Below are 22,592 nucleotides of genomic sequence, written 5' to 3'. Positions count from 1 at the left end.
CTCGGAAACAGGTCACTCCTCTCTGGAGCTGACCGTTATCTCTCCGGCCTTTCGGGCCTCTCTCCATGCCAAGGCTTTTAACTTTGGCATGATTGTTTTACGGTCCTGGGGAAGGTTGGTGCTTTTCATTTATGATCGGTCAACCTTACGCTTAGTCGTTTCCAGGGTTTTTGGCATTTCCTTCCAAGAGTAGGGGGGGGGGGGGCAGCTTGTCTGTCCCTCTACTCGGCTCGGGTTATTCAAGACTTGAGCCCCTTTCTGGGCTGTTTTTTATGGTTCAGGAAATGGGAAGAAGTGCTGAGCACAGCTTACGGGCTCTCTGATGCTTGGCGTAGCTATCGGCTATCTTTCCCCCAGGCTCAGCCCGAGCTCTTTTTCCAGGGCCTGGGCCTCCTCCTCGGCCGTTTTACGGTCTGGGAGGTTGGATGATGTCCTGCACACAGCTTACTGGTGCTCGGCTTTTGTCTTTATCAGTTTCATAGGGAGACATTGCTGCCTTCTGGCAGTATGGATCTATCTGTAACGATGGATCTAGGTCCCTTCCTGCTTTGGTGGCAACGGGACAATGCCTCTCCAGAATTTAAGAGTGAGTTTGATCTTCTTTGGTCTTACCCACCGCCTGGTTGGAGTTATCTGCAAATCATGTGATTCGGCGTAAGAATATGTAATTATAATCGAAAATTTTTATCTAAATTTTGATTTGATTAATATACTTACCCGAATCACATAAGTAATTCCCTCCCGCCTGCCCCGCTCGACTTTTTTGATATTCTATTAGTCGATTGAAGGGGTATCACGTGACCAGCACCATTGATGACGTAGTGTGCTGCATGGGACGTAACCCAGGGTGCCAGTCATGCTGGTGCAGTCACTTTTTTAGTTGGGGTTGCTCCCCTTATACCTAGACGGGGTAGCTTTTATCATAACCTAAGCATCGAAGTGGGTCAATGCAAATCATGTGATTCGGGTAAGTATATTAATCAAATCAAAATTTAGATAAAAATTTTCGATTTCTGGTCAGAAACCAACATTCACACCACAGACATTCCAAACATTTATATTTATTGAGCGAGCCAGTCTGAAGAGTACTCGGGTCCAGCGCGAGCGTTTGTTATACACATGCACTACAATCAAGGCTGTGCTATCACAGTATCACTATCAGGTCATCCTGAACTCGGGTCAAAATGAGTTCGGCTCATTCTCTCCCTGACCGGACGCCACAGTCCTACGCAAATCTATCAAAACTAGGAATACAGAGTTATCTCCCATATGTTTTTTGTGAGCACTGATCTAAATTTGAGATCAGTGTTCGCGAGATGAAAATGATTGCAGATTGGCCGACTTCGACAGTGATCTCCGTTCTGTTCTTCACAGTTATGATAAAGACATCGTTCTAAGGTCAAAACAAGTCGAAATTTTGGGACTGCTGCCGGAAGGAGACCGTAATATATGGTTGCATCACTACAGAAAAAATCGTCTGCTTCAGCGAACGCCGAAACAAACGGTTGATTATCACGTGACACTTTTGCCATATTTATAGTTGTTTGCAGAGTAAATACAGCCGCGAAAAAATAGCTCCCTTGAAACTGTCTTACAAATCAATTCCTTTGTAATTTAAAAATTACACAACACCATGAAAAATCATTATCGACGATCGCGAATCTGCTTATATCAATAATACATTACAAAAAGCTCTAAATACGTAAAAAAAAATCGTTTTCCTTGCCAGACAAGGAAACTCAAGGCATTCAGGGAGAGAATGAGCCGAACTCATTTTGACCTGAGTTCAGGATGAGTATCAGGTATGGCAAACACTCTCACAAAGAATTATCAAACACAAAAGAAGCAAGAAACACACCAGGAAAGCAGCTCGCAGAACAAAGAAGATTGTTAGGTAACACTAGGCCTATAGGATCTCGGAGCATTAGTTCTACAGTTAATTCATGCAATGAAATTAAATGCATGCAGAGACAACTTACAAAACTCTTCTTTTACTTCTTTTAGACCAGTACTCTCTGCACACAGCCATGCATACCCAACCACAGAACCCCAATCCCCCTTTCCATTAAAAAAACCTGAAATTCAGGAAAAAAAACCGTGCACACTGTATTTAAACACAAAATGAGTTAACAAGGCCAGTTAAACTTCCTATTTTCAAATAAACTGTTTACAACTACACTAATGACAATCAAATATATATCCATTGTTATTGTGTAGATATCTAGTGTGGACTAGGACTTGACAAAAAGTGTCTTGTACATTTTACGTGCTCTTTGTAAAATATTGCCCCGGCCCCTCCACCTGTGAAGAAAGGACACCTGTCTAATAGGGACACCATTACCATACCCCAAGGGTGTCCTTTAGAGACAGGTTTTTACTGTAGTTGAAATTCCATACACCTTCAGCCCACATTCTATACACACACATTCTATACACACAGGGAATATAACTACAGTGGTACCTGTGATGAAAGGACACCCTTGGGACCAACCAAAAGTGTCCCTACATTGCAGGTGGCCTGTCATGACAGGTATATTTTGGTAGAGATAATATAAAAAGGGACAAGAGAAGGTGTCCTTTTAAGGGAGGTGTCCTCTCATGGGAGTGTCCACACATCGCAGGTACTGCTGTAAGTCTAGAGGGTGTGAAGTTCATACTGCTCCCTGGAAGGTGGAGGGGGTAAGGTGGATAGGAGAATGGGGGTGAGGGGGGGTGCAGAGACAATGAGAGAATGGGAGAGAAAGACTCAGAAAAAGAGGGAAAAAGAAAGATGGGGAGGGGGGGAAGAGAGAGAGAGAGAGAGAGAGAGAGAGAGAGAGAGAGAGAGAGAGGAGAGAGAGGAGAGAAGAGAGAGACAGAGAGGGAGACAGAGAGACAGACCGAGGGAGAGAAAGAGAAAGGGGGAGAGAAGGGGGGGGGGGAAATAGATGGGGGATGGAGAGAGGCAGAGATAGAGAGGGAGAGAGAGACAGAGAGATAGGGAAGAGGAAGAGGAAGAGAGGAACAGAGAGATAGCGAGGGAGAGAGAGAGACAGAGAGGGAGAGAGAGGGAAAGAGATAGAGAGGGAGAGAGAAATAGAGAGGGTTGAGAGGAACAAAGACAGACCGAGGGAGAGAAAGAGATAACTGAGAGAGAGAGAGGGGAGAAGTGTGAGACTGAGAGACATGCACAGCTGGATTGCTGTGTGTGTCTTCCGGTGTGCCCATGAAAGAGAGACAGAGGCAGAGACAGACAGACAGACAGACAGACAGACAGACAGACAGACAGACAGACAGACAGACAGACAGACAGACAGACAGACAGACAGACAGACAGACAGAGACAGACAGACAGACAGACAGACAGAGCTGTGACTAGCTGGACAGCTGCAGAAGTCAATACAGCTCGTTTGCAGCATTGTGTGGTCATCACCACAGCATATAGACAGTGGTCAACAGTTACATCAAGTCATCAGGGACCATTCTTCTAATTATCACACAGCCATTCCCCTGTAGGCTGGTCTATAACTTTGACTGGTCAGCACCTTTATAATTAACTCTCCACGCAAGCACAAAGTAAGAAGCCGAAGCAATTCTTCTTGGTGTTAACATAACCAGGGCCACTTTCTCCATAACCTTCATACATAACTGGCGACAGGTCAGGTGAGGTCAGCACCTGTTAAACTCTCCCACACCCAGCAAACACAAAATATCCAAGGAAATGAGGTCTGAAAAAAGGTTGGAGCCTTCATGTGGCGGTACATTTACAGAGGTTAATGGATAGAAACTCCGAAACACTTGTTTTGGGTCTTAAAAAAGGGAATTTTAAAGGTGGTCGTCTACATTTTTGCTTTTTTTCATGATTTCGCTAAAAAGTTATGTCAGATGATGAATGAACCATGGGGAAAAAAGTTATAGAAAAAAAAATATGTAAAAAAAGATTTTATTTTTGGGTAGCGTGACTCACGCTTACAATATTTTGTTTTCTGTTTGCTGAGAACATGGGCTTTGCCTAAAAATACTGACCAATCAAATTCATGTCACTATGCTTATAGCCACGCCCAAACAAGTGCAGCAACAGTTTGACACTGGAGCGCTGTCCACGCTTTTTTTTTAAACGCACGAAATGCACGGGATTTGAGAGGAGTTTTGCGCTTGGCATTTTCCAAATAAGGATATCCTACTATGAGTACTACGCTGGAATACTACAATGAATTTTCAAATGGCTACACTGGCTTCGTCTTTCCTGATCGAAAGGGGGTGTATTGTTGATATTTGTAGATAATAGACTCTGCATTTTAATGGTCAAATGGCGATTTCGGTATAAAAATGTAGACAAGGACCTTTAAATTGTTTTGTTTTTTAAATGAAGAGAGGGGTCCCACTGTAAGTAAGAAGCAGAAGCAATTCTCCTTGTTGATTAACAGGATCCGGTCCCTTCTTTCCTACATCCAAACACAACTGGTGACAGGGCAGCCTCATAGTATAGTCTGCAGCCTATGGGCAATAAATACCCAGCACTTCTCTATGCCTTTCTTCACAGCAATCACTAAGAGCTAAGAGAGTCATAATCTCTTGTGTGCTTAACTTTCCACAACATAATTACACACTAATGTATTCGCTTTGGGACCACAAGAAAGATGACCCTTCTCCAAAACAACCTGTTACTTTGTTTCTCACATATTTAATAGCGCCCTGCCTCATTTGATTAAAATTGTCATCTGATATACATCCATTGCTCAAACTCAGACCTGGTACTAAAAGGGAATTCAAACACAGGCTAGTGACCTTGACCCTGGAGACAGAAACCATAGTTCTAATAGACACACCAGGGTTCTTCTCTTCCGCAGGCTTTATTTCGATCATTCTGAACTTGTTAAGGTGGCGTCATTCCTTTATTGTCATTACCATCCTGAAGAAGTCAGCGCCAGGCTGATGAAAATTTGATGAAGAAATTACCAAAACTGGATTCTGTTGTGGTTTTATTTATTTATTTTTTTCAACTTTTTATGAGTTATCAAAAGTACCTTATCATAATGGTGTTCCTATGTTTTGCGGAAGGAGACGGTTCAATAAAGATAGGTTCAATAAAGACAAAGTACTCATACACTCTTTGCAGCTAAGCTATACTGTCGGCTTCTGGGGTCATGACTCTAAGCTGATGCTGATATCTCCCAACAGATAGCTGTTGCCAATCTTGACTGAAAGCCTGAACTGGCATGGAAACATTCTCCAAGAGGAAAACCAATCTTTAAGAAAGAAATGCACAAAGACTTGAGAAAAGACCTGCCTCACACTAAAATAAAGGAGTTCCTAGGATTAAAACAAATCGGTAAATGCAGGAAGAACTAACAAAAGACCTGTCTCACAGTAAACAAATTAGGAGTTTATAGCACCGAACATTTAGATAGCTAGATGCAGAACAAACTGATAAAAACGCATCTCACACGCTGTAAAGAAAGATCAAGAAAGGCAAAAGCTTTACTAAATCAGAGCCACACAACGAAACAAGCCTAGAAAGCACCCATCACAAACTTAACACAAAGTTAAGGGGGGTTTAAGCGTCAAAAGATCAGCGACACACAAGAAACAAAAGAGAAGAGAAAGCAAAGCGCTAAGCCTATGAGCACTCAGAGAACATGTCAGTGAAGCGAGGACAGAACGTACCCTTGATATCTGGGTCGCCGTTCATGGGCAACTCTCCATAATCCACCCTGGGGTCGGGCACTGGCAACAAGAGAAAAGACAGCCGTTAGTCATGCGTGACCACCTCAAACCACCTTTGCACACCTCCGTCATTTCTGCCCCTAATCTAACTACAAATCACACCTGCTTAGTTGTAACGCTGTTAGCGGCTGCCTTCACATGTAGATTTAAAAGTAGGGATGGAGGCATGTGATCAGGAAATGGGAAAAAAGAAGCATGATAGCATACCCTCCATCCGTTTCAAACACCTTTCTTTTTTTTTTTTTCTTCGTTCGTGGGCTGAAACTCCCACGTACACTCGTGTTTTTTGCACGAGTGGAATTTTACGTGTATGACCGTTTTTTACCCCGCCATTTAGGCAGCCATACGCCGTTTTCGGAGGAAAACACCTTTCTGATTTCTCCCCCTCATGAAACTACATTTTTCACACCTGCTTAGTTGTAACTGAGCTGCTTGCTGCCCCAGCATTTAGATTTGAAACTAAGGATGCATAAATAAGATCATCAAACTGAGAAAAAAAGGTTCTGTGCATACATGCTTTACTGTGTGCATGTCTGCATACATGTACATGTCGTGTGTACTATTTGTGTGTGCTTATAAGCATAGACGTTGTAGGAGTATGGTTGTAGCTGTAGTGGCAATGTGTGTGACTATAAGCATAGACGTTGTAGGAGTATGGTTGTAGCTGTAGTGGCAATGTGTGTGACTATAAGCATAGACGTTGTAGGAGTATGGTTGTAGCTGTAGTGGCAATGTGTGTGACTATAAGCATAGACGTTCTAGGAGTGTGGTTGTAGCTGTAGTGGCAATGTGTGTGACTATAAGCATAGACGTTCTAGGAGTATGGTTGTAGCTGTAGTGGCAATGTGTGTGACTATAAGCGTTGTAGAAGTATGGTTGTAGCTGTAGTGGCGATGTGTGTGACTATAAGCATAGACGTTGTAGGAGTATGGTTGTAGCTGTAGTGGCAATGTGTGTGACTATAAGCATAGACGTTGTAGGAGTATGGTTGTAGCTGTAGTGGCAATGTGTGTGACTATAAGCATAGACGTTGTGGGAGTATGGTTGTAGCTGTAGTGGCAATGTGTGTGACTATAAGCATAGACGTTGTGGGAGTATGGTTGTAGCTGTAGTGGCAATGTGTGTGCTTATAAGCATAGACGTTGCAGGAGTAATTGGTTGTAGCTGTAGTGGCAATGTGTGTGCTTATAAGCATAGACGTTGTAGGAGTAATTGGTTGTAGCTGTAGTGGCAATGTGTGTGACTATAAGCATAGACGTTGTAGGAGTATGGTTGTAGCTGTAGTGGCAATGTGTGTGCTTATAAGCATAGACGTTGCAGGAGTATGGTTGTAGCTGTAGTGGCAATGTGTGTGACTATAAGCATAGACGTTGTAGGAGTATGGTTGTAGCTGTAGTGGCAATGTGTGTGACTATAAGCGTTGTAGAAGTATGGTTGTAGCTGTAGTGGCGATGTGTGTGACTATAAGCATAGACGTTGTAGGAGTATGGTTGTAGCTGTAGTGGCAATGTGTGTGACTATAAGCATAGATGTAGTAGGAGTATGGTTGTAGCTGTAGTGGCAATGTGTGAGACTATAAGCATAGACGTTGTAGGAGTATGGTTGTAGCTGTAGTGGCAATGTGTGTGACTATAAGCATAGACGTTGTGGGAGTATGGTTGTAGCTGTAGTGGCAATGTGTGAGACTATAAGCATAGACGTTGTAGGAGTATGGTTGTAGCTGTAGTGGCAATGTGTGTGCTTATAAGCATAGACGTTGCAGGAGTATGGTTGTAGCTGTAGTGGCAATGTGTGTGCTTATAAGCATAGACGTTCTAGGAGTATGGTTGTAGCTGTAGTGGCAATGTGTGTGACTATAAGCATAGACGTTGTAGGAGTATGGTTGTAGCTGTAGTGGCAATGTGTGTGACTATAAGCATAGACGTTGTAGGAGTATGGTTGTAGCTGTAGTGGCAATGTGTGTGACTATAAGCATAGACGTTGTAGGAGTATGGTTGTAGCTGTAGTGGCAATGTGTGTGACTATAAGCATAGACGTTGTAGGAGTATGGTTGTAGCTGTAGTGGCAATGTGTGTGACTATAAGCATAGACGTTGTAGGAGTATGGTTGTAGCTGTAGTGGCAATGTGTGTGACCATGGTTGTAGCTGTAGTGGCAATGTGTGGGAGTATGGTTGTAGCTGTAGTGGCAATGTGTGTGACCATGGTTGTAGCTGTAGTGGCAATGTGTGTGACCATCTGTTTGTCCAGGTGTGTGTGTTTCTCTACCATCTAAGCTTGTGCAGAGAATGTGGGGTTAACTAACAGAATGACAGGGGTGGAAGAGAGGTGGATATTCCTACCGACACAAGTTTAGGCCAAGAAAACAAAATCAAAGTTTCAGATTCCACGACCAACCTTACGCTACTTTTTTCCTCCCGACCCTAGGAGCCTTTTCTTTACCCTTCACCCAAAACATAATTAATCATGACAACACTCGATTTTGCCAACTTTACAAACAAATGTAGTTAGACATCCAAGGGACACATCAGCTCAAATGATTTCATGAAACAAACATGTTTTGTTTTGCCTCAGCATGATTAATATCCCCTCATCTTCCTCTCATCATTTCATGATTAATATCCCCTCATCTTCCTCTCATCATTTCATGATTAATATCCCCTCATCTTCCTCTCATCATTTCATGATTAATATCCCCTCATCTTCCTCTCATCATTTCATGATTAATATCCCCTCATCTTCCTCTCATCATTTCATGATCAATATCCCCTCATCTTCCTCTCATCATTTCATGATCAATATCCCCTCATCTTCCTCTCATCATTTCATGATTAATATCCCCTCATCTTCCTCTCATCATTTCATGATTAATATCCCCTCATCTTCCTCTCATCATTTCATGATTAATATCCCCTCATCTTCCTCTCATCATTTCATGATTAATATCCCCTCATCTTCCTCTCATCATTTCATGATTAATATCCCCTCATCTTCCTCTCATCATTTCATGATTAATATCCCCTCATCTTCCTCTCATCATTTCATGATTAATATCCCCTCATCTTCCTCTCATCATTTCATGATTAATATCCCCTCATCTTCCTCTTATCATTTAACAAATGACACACGCTCATACAGAGACACCTGGCAAGATTTGGAACACAGACAGACAGCTAAATACAAAGACAGAAGGACAGACAGACGCACAAACAGAGCCTAATCCCTCAAGTTGAGCGTTCACAAAGGTATGCATGCACTCTCAAATATTTTAGGCAACTTTCATAATGTGTAATCTTTCATCAGGTGAACTTAATGAGAACATAAAACAAGTTGCGTAAGGCGAAATTACTACGTCAAGCTGTCGAACTCACGGGATGAAACTGAACGCACTGTATTTTTTCACCGAGACAGTACAGCTTGAATATATCGTCAATCCCCGCGTGAAGGAAATCGCTCACCTTCCACGTGCAAAACGTAGTGATATTGACACGCCAGATTAGCGCGGTAGTGTATTGTGCAAAGCAGGAAAGCGCGCTTTTCTGTATTCTTGTTAACTTTCTGAGCTTGTTTTGAATACAACCTATCATATCTATATGTTTTTGGAATCAGGAAATGATCACGAATAAGATGACATCATTTTTGGATCGATTTCTTACATTTTAATCGTAAGACTAATTATTCTATTTTCGTTAATTGTGATCACATTTTAAGAGTAAACATGACATATGTATATATTTTTAGATTCAGAATGTGATGAAGAATACGACGCAATCAATTTTAAATCTGTTTGCGAAAAATCGATTTTAATGACAACTTTAATGAGAAAACTCATTAATTAAATTTTAAGCCTTCAAGCTGAAATGCAATACCAAAGTCCGGGCTTCGTCGAAGATTACTTGACCAAAATTTCAACCAATTTGGTTGAAAAATGAGAGCGTGACAGTGCCGCCTCAACTTTCACGAAAAGCCGGATATGACGTCATCAAAGACATTTCAGGCATGGGAATTGAAAATTGTAAAAAAGGCGGAAAATTTATAACTGAAGACGCGAAGCGTCATGTCGACGGCGCGAAGCGCCTAGCCTTACTAGGGGGGTCCGGGGGCATGCCCCCCCGGAATTTTTTTTTCTCCAAAGAACCCAGATGGTGCAATCTGGTGTCATCTGAGCTCCAAGTTTGCCATTAAATTCTGTTTTTAGAATCAGAATTTTTAGTACAAAAATGTACCAATTTTTGCTTTTTTGAAGAAAAAAATATATACATGTATTATATGGTTTAAATTTGTAAAAAAATTGATCTGTTGAGACAAACAGGAAAATGTAACTTGTAACACAATCTGTGCAATCTGGTTTACTTTCAAACATAAAAGTTCAATAACTGAGGCGGGCGGTAGCAGTGCGTGAACAAAGTACGGAAAGCTTTCGCGGGCTTTTGCGCAAAGGCCAAAGTAACCGGTGCTTTTTTTGGGTGCCTCCCCCCTTTATTTTTTCGGCGGACACTTTTGCCTTTTCGGCGGAAAAAACAAAAAAAACGGCGGAAATCCGTCGTTTGGCGGACAACTCCCATGCCTGACATTTATCAAAAAAATGAAAAAAATGTCTGGGGATATCATACCCAGGAACTCTCATGTAAAATTTCATAAAGATCGGTCCAGTAGTTTACTCTGAATCGCTCTACACACACACACACACACACACACACACACACACATACACCATGACCCTCGTCTCGATTCCCCCCTCTACGTTAAAACATTTAGTCAAAACTTGACTAAATGTAACACAAATACTGCAGGGTTTAACCTGTAAACATCATGAACTGCAAAACCTAGATTATGAATGATATTAGCTACAAGAGTCAGTAAGTTTGAGCTCATGCCAAATGTTTTCGTCCATTTGTTTTGACATACCAAAGCAGTTGCTGCAATGTTTGTAGTTGGTTCTATTATAAGAAGCTTGCCGAGTTGAAAATATGTGCTTATTCTTTAACACTTTAACACTTATGCTCTGTTAAGTTGGATTTTACAATTACACACTCAAGTCACACAACAATGCCCAGCCATTTTAAATTGAAATCAGCTGATCTATCTAGCTGTCCATGAGCCATATATCTGTCCAAGATCCACATGAGTGTAGCAAGTTTGCAAGAAAGATATGCTGGCTGTTTCTGTGATTTGTGTTTACGAGAAGTTCTGTCTAGTAATTAACATAACAATTATCTGTTTCCACAGTGTGCTTGTTCTTTCTTTATTTGGTGTTTAACGTCGTTTTCAACCGTTCAAGGTTATATCGCGACGGGGAAAAGGGGGGGGGGGGGGGGGGGGGGCAGGGGGCAGGGGATGGGATAGAGCCACTTGTTAATTGTTCACAAAAGCATCAATAAAAAAATTGCTCCAGGGGCTTGCAACGTAGTACAATATATGTCCTTACTGGGAGAATGCAAGTTTCCAGTACAAAGGACTTAACATTTCTTACATACTGCTTGACTAAAATCTGAGTGTGCTTGTATTTTACACACATTTTGGTGTTCAAAACAAATGCCTGTCTGCCTTTTCTTTTGCAAACCTGAAATACTGTTCCCTTAAGACTACACCAGCACCTGAAATGCACAATCATAACTCCTCCTCACACGCATATCTGGGATTTCCTTGCAACTCTACGCAAGAGGCCCCAGATTATTTATGTTATTGCACCTCAAGATCTTTAACATCATTCCATGATGGACTGGTAAGTACAGAGGCAGGCGGCTCAGCACAAGAACAGTTTAATGCAATTCTCTGCTACCTTCACCCCCCCCCCCCCCCCCCTTTGCCAATCTCCCTATTCCTGGCATGAAATTGGAAAACAGCTTGCCTGACAGATGCGTTACGGAACACCTCACCTGATATAAAACGCAAGAAAGGTTCTGCTACCATGGCAGCTACAGGTTATGGAGCGGCTGTTTGGAAAGTCTTTAGTTTTTGCAAAACCACCATCAACATTATATGGAAGGAAACTAAAAAGATTGAACTTTTGACACGTTCAGCTGTATCAAATCATTAGCACTGATACATGCATACAGCTGATTTCATCATAATTTCATTGTATCTACTCACTGGTAGTATATACAAAATGTGGCACATTCTTGACTGCTAAATGACAACAACACTAAGAAAAGTAAGTACATAACTGAACTGGCGTCTTAACATAGAGGTTAAGTCACAGAAACTTTAAAAAAAAAACCAAGATTTTAAGAGAAAGATGGTCGAAAGAGTCAAGTACAAGTTTCTCTGCTTTATCATAATCTTTCACCTTTTTTACAGGTAGTCAGCTTGTACATATGTGCTTGCCAAGGAAACGTCTCTAAAACATTCTATACGTAAACAATGAAACAGCTCCTTACAGAAAGCTTGCCGATTATTAAGTTAACGGTTTGTTTCAACTTTAAGTTAGCGTATGCAGCAGATTGCATTAGGCATGTGAATTGATGAAAGAAGATACATGTCCTAACTTAGAACCAGTTTTACACAGTGTTAAGATTTTACAACACAGAAGCAGTTGACACACACATATATATAGGAATGCATATAAACAGAAAGTAAGGTTTTAAAAGATGAGAAATCCTGTGTGAGTGTCACAGTGTGTGTGTGTGTGTGTGTGTGTGTGTGTGTGTGTGTGTGTGTGTGTGTGTGTGTGTGTATGTGTTAGTGTGTGTGCATCTGTGTGTGCGTATGTATATATGTGTGTTCCTGTCCAGGTGTGTGTGTGTGTGTGTGTGTGTGTGTGCGTGTGCGCGTGTGTGCTTGCGCATGTGTGAGTTTGTTTGTTCGTTCATGGGCTGAAACTCCCACGGTTTTTACGTGTATGACCGTTTTTACCCCGCCATTTAGGCAGCCATACGCCGCTTTTGGAGGAAGCATGCTGGGTATTTTCGTGTTTCTATAACCCACCGAACTCTGACATGGATTACAGGATCTTTTTCGTGCGCACTTGTACACACGTGGGTGTTCGGACACCGAGGAGAGTCTGCACACAAAGTTGACTCTGAGAAATAAATCTCTCGCCGAACGTGGGGACGAACTCACGCCGACAGCGGCCAACTGGATACAAATCCAGCGCGCTACCGACTGAGCTACGTCCCCGCCCCGCATGTGTGAGTGTTGTGTGTCTGCTTATGTCTGAAAGGAAAGGGGAATTGCGGCGGCAGTAGTACATGTACCGCCATTAATCGAAACAACAACTTCAACTCACCATAGCTGTGTATGAAGTTAGCGAGGTAGAGGTCAAGCTCGCGCACGGAGACGCTGATGTGATGCGGGTTCACACAGAGGTTGGGATGCACGCAACTGCGCGCTTTCTCCAGCCTCTCCCCGTCTGTGCTCTCCAGGGGAATGGCCTTGAAGAGGATGACCATGACAAGGTCAAGCCGCCACACCTTGTCGGCTTGCCGCAGACAGTCGATGCGTCGCATCTTGCCTTTCTGGTCGGGGTTGCTGAGCACACAGAGGGCCGGCCCCTTGCCCGTGATGCTCAGCACAAAGTCCTCGCGGCATTCCTGGGTAATGTCTTTTCTCAATTTGGCCAGCAGCCGGGACGCCCACTTTTGTTTCACTTCCGCTTTTTCGTTCTGCGGGTGGACAGAATAAGGTATGTTAAATATTGCTGTTAATCAAAGGAACATGATTGAGGGTCGCCCACTTCTGTTTCACTTCTGCGGATGGACAGAATAAGGCATGTTAATGCAGTAAACCAAAGGAACATGATGAAGGGACGCCTGCTTCTGTTTCACTTCTGCCTTTTTGTTTTGCGGAAGAACAGATTAAGGCATGTTATGGCAGAAAACCAAAGGAAAATGATGAAGGGAAGCCTTGGGACAACATAGATATGAGACCAAACACCATCAGAGAGTTGACACAAGCATTACAGATCTATATGAAAGGCTATAATTGCAGCTAGAGCGCTATAGGAATCAAAGGTGATAAGGCAAGGAACTGCAGCTACCCGCTCTGTATAACGCTTTAGGAAAGCACTAAAGGCATTGGACAGCAGCCCTGAGCTCCGGCTACAAGAATGAAAGTTACTGGAACTAACTGCACATGGTTATAACATGGACCAACATTTTAACATACTTAGCTGACAACGATTTTTAAAATAAAGTCGAATCTGTCTGTAACGACCACCCAAGGGACTGCCCAAGAGTGGTTGCTATGGACAAGTGGTTGCTATGGAAAGGTTAGTTATTCAAGAGGTAGTTTGACTGTACCTGTTTCACTGAAACCCAGCTCGTGACTTACATCCCTATAGGCAGATTCCATGTGAGCTGATAATTATTGCAAGTTTCACGGCTTTCTATCTAAATGTTGTGAAATGATGAAAGGCCCCACAAACACAAGCCCTCTCTGAACACACAAGACACGTTATACAGCATACACATCCATGATACATTCTGCTTTAGGACTAATCTTACAGCATACACATCCATGATACATTCTGCTTTAGGACTAATCTTACAGCATACACATCCATGATACATTCTGCTTTAGGACTAATCTTCTTTTGCCAGGTACATGAGTATTTCCAGTCAAGTCATTTTAGGCTTTTCTTTTTAGTCCTATCATGTGTGAACATGCTTTATTGCCCGACCTTTCTGGCAGCTGATTTAGTGCCTCTGAGCACATGTAATGATGACAAAAACAGAGCCATGCAACTCTACACACAGCCATAACTCTCCTTCTCAATATTCATTCTTTCCCCCTTCCTTTCTGCAAGTATCTCCCCCCCCCCCCCCCCTTTCATTCTTACTTAGCATTATTTTCTACTTCTGAGTACAGCTGAATCTTCTTACAATGAAATTCCATAGCCAGCATTCTTTCTCTTTAATCCATGAATGTCACTTCTTTTCTTTTGTGTTTGTGTGTGTGTTTAATGGGGGGGGGGGGGGGGGGGGGGTTAATAAATTCTCTTTAAAGGAACCTCACCACCACTCATCTACTGAATCTCTCGACCAATGACTATCTCTTTCTCTCTCACAATCTCTCTCTCTCCCCCTCTCTTTCATTCTCTTTGTCTTCCTTTTTTTTTACTTCCCTCCCACCCCGCCCCAAAACCTCCAAGCCAGCTGTCAGGCTTGCAGTCTACAGATTATTTAGGAATTCTGGAAGATGAGCACTAAGTGATAGGGCTGAACCCTTAACACCAAGAAGTAAAACGACTCTGCCAGACTGTACTGCAGCCATCAAAGAAATCTAGGGGCCTGAGAAACAGCAACACTGGGCCACTTTTCACCACTGGGCTACACTCTTTTATCTTCCTGGGTACGCTGGGGAGGAATAATAAACTGGTACCAGCCAGTGCCTCTGGGACTTGCCTATGCCTCTGCAGACTCTTAGCTTACCTGTGCTCATGAATGGAAGTTAAGGGCTTTGTTAACAGTGTGTTCTTTTCCTAGCATCATTTCTCATTTGGGCCTTCCCCAAATAAACACAACATGGGCAGGCAGCACATTCCATCTTTACACTGTCCATCTATCTGTCTGCTTCAATATATGCATATATAATTATGTATGCATATATATATGTGTAATGCATGTACATGTATAACAATGTCATCACATTTAATGTTATCTGTTTTTAGGCTAACCAGTTATATAAAAGCCATCAGTCTCTCTGTGTGAGCTCTTGGTTTCTTTTACAATTCAGTGTACTGTTCCAAGAACATTTCATGAATCAAACTTTGCTAATTACAAATAAGTGCACTCCCACTTGTAATTTCTCACTTGTGGGAAATGAATCAACAGTTTTTCCTTTCAAAAAATGTCCAGCAAACTAACCCGTTCAGGATATTAACCAGTGATGACAGACTAAGTGGCAACACAGTAATGTCACTTTAAAGTTTAATTGTGGGAAACAGTTGGAATTCTTTCCTTTTTGCTGAGAGAGCGTGACGGAACAGAAAGGAAGAAACAAGACTGATAGTGCTAATACACAAGGAGCTAAAACAGCAGAGAGCTTGCCGGCAGTAGTTGATGGGAAACGGTGTTATCACTCGCTGTTCATCTGTGTGTATTACGTGCAGCGCAGGGCACCCTTCTCTGAGAACAATGTCAATACAGCTGTGCGTATCTTTGTCTTTTCTGCACTCAGACAGAACGCTGCTATGTCTTGTGCTCCTACACGCTGTTGTGCCACACCTTATTGTTACTCCACCACCTCAAAGCCTACAGGTAAAACACAATCACTACAGCACCTCAATCACTCCACCACCTCAAAGTGTACAGGTAAAAAGAGTACAGGTAAAATACACTCAGGTAAAAAGCATACAGGTAAAACACAATTAGAGGTGAGCCCTGCAGAAAATTGGCGCTGCAATGATATGGGTGTGACCACTGCACATGTGGCGTGTAAGTCACACACTCTGGGCAGCAGGAATGCAGCACAATAGCAACATATCTACATTCCTATACATCTTTATGAACTGCTAGAATCTTCAGAATCTTTTGCTTCTTCAGAGGTTTCTGGATGGTACACAGATCAGAGACCAACTAAAACCCTCGCATCAGGATGATATGTACCGTAACTGTAAGTAGCATGCCTGTAATTCAGTCACAACATGTGTCCTCTCATTTTGAGCATTAGACACATTAATATTTCACATACTCCCCCATACAAGGGATTCAATGTTGTACGTCTTTACACCACGGATCTCTCATTTATTTCTAAGAAAGTACATATGAGATCAGAGATGTGATGTAAAGGCAACACTGCCAGGATCCATTAGTAGTGTACATGCACCGACTGAAAGCCTTACCCCCTCAAAATGTCCCAACGGGTTACCTGAACATCAACTACATCTCAAATTCTAAGAAAACACACATTGAAATCATTAGCAACCTTGCAGCTGTTCTTTCCTCAAAAGAAAGGGTGAAACTTAATATCTTAACTTCTGCTGTCGTTGGAATGGGGCACTGCTTTGTCTTTCGCTGTGAGAACAGTGGTACCCCACTTCAAGACTTAAACAAAATAATCTGAGAAATTCGGGTCTTACACAGGAGGTGGACTTAAAATGAAGGCAAATTTTTAGACTTTATTCACAGGTATCTAGCGATCTCCACAACACAAGGTCTTCAACGAGTCTCACATTGGGAGGGGGGTGGGAGGGGGGGAGGGGAAGGCTTCCACTGTGGCCCGGTTCAATGCAGAAACTCTTGTGTTTCCTCCTAATACCTGAGTTCAATGCACACAGGCTATAATGTTTCCCCAAGTTCAATGCAACACAATTAGACCCCTAAACCTGCGTGCTAGGTGTGATCACCCGACTGCTCGAATGAGGAACCCAAGACTCTTCTTTGCTGATAAAGAGATTGGCCGGGCCTGAGAAGTGCTCTATCTACTGTTACCTGGTAAGCGTGCAGTACACTGGGTTGTGATCACACTGCGTGCAGTGTACTACAGTGCTTGCCTTGCGCCACTTCTTGTGCTCTAAGTGTACAGCGAGCTAACGATGAGACTTGTTCCTGCTCGTTCTTGTCTGTGCTTTAGGTGGGAATAATGAGGGCTGATCTACCATTTTTTTTCCATAAACATAACATAGGCCGTCTTTAATCAGAACATTATGGCCCAGAACGTCAAAGTTATGTCACTAAAGTTCAAAGACATTCTATTTCAAGTTATCAAATTTACTGTCAGTAAAATTCAGGTGCATGTATCTACTGGGAAGTATAACATTCCCTGCTCTGTGGAGATTTGGTCTTTCTATTCGGCATTCCAACTTAAGAAAAATATCCCTGGCATCAGAAAACTTTTTGATGGTCCCAAGGATATCCTAGCTGATAATTTTACAGCACTGAGTTACTACGGCATTATCATTCTTACAACACTTTATCTTCTGCGTTGATGGGCTGCAGCTCCCATATACACTCATGTTTTAGATATAAGTGGATTATGTGTAAAATGACCGTTCTGTCCCTGACATTTAGGCAGCCATACTTCGCATGCTGGGTGTTTTCATGTTACTATAAGTAGAACCCATCAAACTCTTGACATGGATTACAGGATGTGTGTGTTTTCCGACGTACTTGGTCTTGTGCTTGCGTATACACACGGCGGGGATAAGGTGCTAGCAGGTCTTCACATAAGTTGACCTGGGAGATCAGAAATATCTCACAGGATGCAGCCAGGATTCAAACCCCAAACCTTCCACACTGGAGGCTGATGTCTTAACGACAACGCTATTGCACCAATCTTTCTTAAAATATAACTCATTAATATACCTCCACAATGCCATAGCGCCTGTCTTTCTAATAACTCGCATTTACTAAATAAAAAATACAGGGGGGTTTCCTGGCAGTAACCATTCAGCTTTGAATTAAAGTCGTGCGTGTTTGTTTGTGGAACTGGCCCTAGAGTTCAGCCCTCTGTTTGTCCCTGAGGTTAAAATGAAAACTATTGATGGCTTAATTTAAACACTAGGCTATTGCGCTGGTATTTCTAATACAGTGGAACCCCCCTTTTAAGACCTCCAAAATTCTGACAGAATTGGGTCTTAACGGAGAGAGTCTTAAAATGGGGGTAACTTGAGAGAGGTTTAGAACAGAGTCAGAGAAAACAGGGGAGACTTAAAATGGGGGTAATTTGAGAGAGGTTTAGAACAGAAAGTCATAGAAAACAGGGGAGTCTTAAAATGGGGGTAATTTGAGAGAGGTTTAGAACAGTCAGAGAAAACTGGGGAGACTGAAAATGGGGGTAATTTGAGAGAGGTTTAGAACAGAAAGTCAGAGAAAACAGGGGAGTCTTAAAATGGGGGTAATTTGAGAGAGGTTTAGAACAGAAAGTCAGAGAAAACAGGGGAGTCTTAAAATGGGGGTAATTTGAGAGAGGTTTAGAACAGAGTCAGAGAAAACAGGGGAGTCTTAAAATGGGGGTAATTTGAGAAAGGTTTAGAACAGAGTCAGAGAAAACAAGGGAGTCTTAAAATGGGGGTAATTTGAGAGAGGTTTAGAACAGAGTCAGAGAAAACAGGGGAGTCTTAAAATGGGGGTAATTTGAGAGAGGTTTAGAACAGAGTCAGAGAAAACAGGGGAGACTTAAAATGGGGGTAATTTGAGAGAGGTTTAGAACAGAGTCAGAGAAAACAGGGGAGTCTTAAAATGGGGGTAATTTGAGAGAGGTTTAGAACAGAGTCAGAGAAAACAGGGGAGTCTTAAAATGGGGGTAATTTGAGAGAGGTTTAGAACAGAGTCAGAGAAAACAAGGGAGTCTTAAAATGGGGGTAATTTGAGAGAGGTTTAGAACAGAAAGTCAGAGAAAACAGGGGAGTCTTAAAATGGGGGTAATTTGAGAGAGGTTTAGAACAGAAAGTCAGAGAAAACAGGGGAGTCTTAAAATGGGGGTAATTTGAGAGAGGTTTAGAACAGAAAGTCAGAGAAAACAGGGGAGTCTTAAAATGGGGGTAATTTGAGAGAGGTTTAGAACAGAAAGTCAGAGAAAACAGGGGAGTCTTAAAATGGGGGTAATTTGAGAGAGGTTTAGAAGAGAAAGTCAGAGAAAACAAGGGAGTCTTAACACGGGAGTGCCATCGTTTGACTGGTATTTACCTACACTTCTTTTTGGACCCTGACCTCCTCCTTCCTACGCATGCATTTTTCGTGTTTCTTGAAGTACTTGGGCTTGTCTTTCTAATAACTGGTATTTACCTGCAGTTCCTCTTTGACCCTGCGCTCCTCCTCCATAGACATGCGTTTCTCGTGTTTCTTGAAGTACTTGCGCTTGGCGGCCTGCAGGTTGAACCAGGTGTAAGAGAAGGACTTGACGTGAGGCAGCAGGGCCTCGATGAATGGATGAAATTCATCCTGCAACAATCACAACAATTCTCATTAGTTCATTAAGATAGTAAGAGTATAATGTGTTTGATAAATGGATGACATTCATCCTGAAACATTGAACGACACAATGCTCATCAGTCCATGACAGTAAGTGGCAGAAGGGTTTGGATGCATGGATGAAATTCCTCCTCTGTGTGTGTGTGTGTGTGTGTGTGTGTGTGTGTGTGTGTGTGTGTGTGTGTGTGTGTGTGTGTGCATGTGTACATGTGTGCGTGCATGCGTGCGTGCGTGCATGTATGCGTGTGTCTGTGTGTGTTTACATGCACGTGTTCTGCGCGTTCTTAGAATCCGGTTTCATTCTAGAATGGACCGGGTCCAGGTTGGAATTCTAACCCTGCGCAAGTACAGGGGTGCCATTCTAGAATGAAACCCTTGTTGCTGGTCCATTCTAGAATCGGCCCTGCGCAAGGTTGGAATTTGGGTCCAAGTTGGAATAGTCATTTCAGTTAGACTATCACACAGCCAAAGCCACAAATGTGGATTTTCTGTTTGTTTTTGTTTTTTGTGTGTTTAGTTGGGGTTTTTTTCCGGGTTTTTTACACTTTACTCAAAGACATCGTGAATTGGGATTGTGATGTTCTGAAAGTGATTACGATTTTGAGAGACACTCAGCACTGATCGCTACGAACGGAAATTTCCGGACTGACAGTGTTTTGACGATCTCGCTTGTAACTGGATTTTCTGTTTGTTTTTGTTTTTTGTGTGTTTGGTTGGGTTTTTTTTCGGGTTTTTTACACTTTACTCAAAGACATCGTGAATTGGGATTGTGATGTGATGTTCTGAAAGTGATTACGATTTTGAGAGACACTCAGCACTGATCGCTACGAACGGAAATTTCCGGACTGACTTAATCTTATTCATATACATGAAGAGTTTGAAACGTGGGCATATCACAGTTTGGAAGGTAGGGATTCTGATAGATTAAATAAAAACTGTCAAACTTTTAGGCATGGAATTCCCCTTTGAGAGTATTTGTTGTGGTAGTACTACTACTATGAATTGCTTTCAATGTTTTTCCCATAATATTATAAAACCAGACAAAAGTTGTTGTTGATTTCTGTTTTTGTTAATGTCAACTTTTTTTTAAACCTGTGACAACAGCTCTATAACTCACTCTGTCCTTCTGTTGGTCTGTCTGTCGGTTAGTCGGTCTGACCGTCTGTCTGTCTGTCTGTCTGTCTGTGAAAAAAATTGTCAAAAAACCAGACATTTCCGAGAGGGAGACAGCGCTGACATTGCAAGCGGCCGCAACCGGCTCTCATCACAAAAACAACTGCCCTGCAAACAATACCGCCCTGGTAGTCCCCCTTGCTATGGTCTGCCTTTGTTTATTGCGTACTCAGGAGTGTCAACTTTCTTGACATGACATGACATCGCAAGATCGCTAAAGGATTTTTTTCAGGGGTAGACAAATCAGCCCCATCTTATCAAAGGGAAGGTGCAGGTGGAGATAATTCAAGGGAAGACAACTCTGTCTTACCTACAAACATTACGGCCCCCTTTATTCAAGGGTTTCATTCTAGAATGGCACCCCTGTACTTGCGCAGGGTTAGAATTCCAACCTGGACCCGGTCCATTCTAGAATGAAACCGGATTCTAAGTTCGCGCAGAACATATGCAAGTGCACTCTGTATTCTAAGACCAGGCGTCTCTGTGTCTGTGCCTGTCCCAGCAGCCTTCAGGTATGAATGCAGGCAGGCATGCATGTTTACATCTATCTCAAAGGGCACGTGAATCTGCACTGTAAAACCCCAGCGTGAGTTTGTAACTTGGAGTCCTTGATTGGACTGTTTCTAGGCAACACCATGCGGCTAAAAACACCCGTGATGACAGAAATGTGACTCACACACACATATGTGCGACATGCAGATGTTTTGTTTTTGCACCTTGTCAACTCAAAAAGGATGTATAGTCAAAATAACTTTGACATGTCAACCACAAATCCTCAGGAAGTGTGTCAGGGCAAAAACAAATGAATTAGTACATAGCACTAGACCCACATGTACCAAAACCTAAATCAAAACCGTTAGATGAATGCTGTTTGAAAACCAAAATAGCGTTGACATGTCAACCACAGCAAACCAGGAAGAGCTGTCAGTGTATGAAAGAGACCCACCTGCTTTACAATTTCTACAAGGCCTGAAAGCTGTGGGCAAAAAACCCTAAAGCAAAGAGTCTTTACTGATTCAGACATTTAATGCTTATAAACCCAAGCAGAATGTTCACAAGAAGACAAGAGCATGCCCGACTGGTGTGTTCTATTCAGTTTATTTTTTTGCTCTCATTAAAAACATGAACCCATTCAAATGCTCCAAAAAGTTCAAAGCCTCCTTCATGAATGCAATAAGGAAAGTAATCACAACATTTTCTTGCTATGCCAACAATGAAAATCAAATAACTCTAGCATTGAGCAAGTAGTTAACGAGTTTAAGTGTCTGTAAACTATACCAAAAAACAATGTTATAATAACAATTACCATTGATGTAAATTCAATGTCATTGAACCAAACAGTTAGTTAGGCTGCACATAGCAAGTCTTGCTGATAGAACAATGTCATTGAGAGTGTTTTTTATTTATTTATCTTTTAATTTAATTTTTAAGTTTTAATTTAAGACAGGTAGGTATATATACACGGTTGATCGAGAGTTACAGTCACAGAAAAACTCTAATAAAAAACAACACTGCAGATCAGATTCCTTCACATTTGCAAGGGGCCTGTCAGCAGAACTGTAGAGAATACAATGCCAATACACCATCCACAGCATCCACAAAGGTAGACCAAACCAGACACCCCGGCCACACCTGAACTGGACACAGTAACACAAGTCCTGAACTGACCGCTATGGGTCACAGGTAACAAGAGACAGCAGGGGGTGAATCATCTGTCACCCATTTCTATCTCAACAGGTGAGTTCATTAGGCCAGTGACAGCCTGACCTTTTACCTGTTCCATCACGCCAGGTAAGGTCCACATAAACCCCAGGGAAACCTGACCAACCAGTCACAGGAGACAGACACACCGACAGTGAACG

General features: G+C 42.3%; 1 protein-coding gene across 6 annotated transcripts in view; it reads right to left on the bottom strand.

The window, feature by feature from the left end:
• LOC138966151 (nuclear factor 1 C-type-like) overlaps positions 1 to 22,592 on the bottom strand; it is an 85,762-nt gene that overhangs the window by 33,942 nt on the left and 29,228 nt on the right. For 5 of the 6 annotated variants that reach the window (XM_070338265.1, XM_070338267.1, XM_070338269.1 and 2 more), the window contains exons 2-4: positions 19,372 to 19,527; positions 12,933 to 13,308; positions 5,647 to 5,706 (exon numbers count right to left, since the gene is read on the bottom strand). In XM_070338265.1, the coding sequence (XP_070194366.1) occupies positions 5,647 to 5,706; positions 12,933 to 13,308; positions 19,372 to 19,527 (592 nt within the window). The remainder of the gene's footprint in view (positions 1 to 5,646; positions 5,707 to 12,932; positions 13,309 to 19,371; positions 19,528 to 22,592) is intronic. The other variant, XM_070338270.1, reaches the window with a different exon arrangement.

Source organism: Littorina saxatilis, linkage group LG5 (genome assembly GCF_037325665.1).
Source record: "Littorina saxatilis isolate snail1 linkage group LG5, US_GU_Lsax_2.0, whole genome shotgun sequence".
Taxonomy (NCBI): domain Eukaryota; kingdom Metazoa; phylum Mollusca; class Gastropoda; order Littorinimorpha; family Littorinidae; genus Littorina; species Littorina saxatilis.
This window is presented reverse-complemented; position numbering and strand designations above follow the sequence as displayed.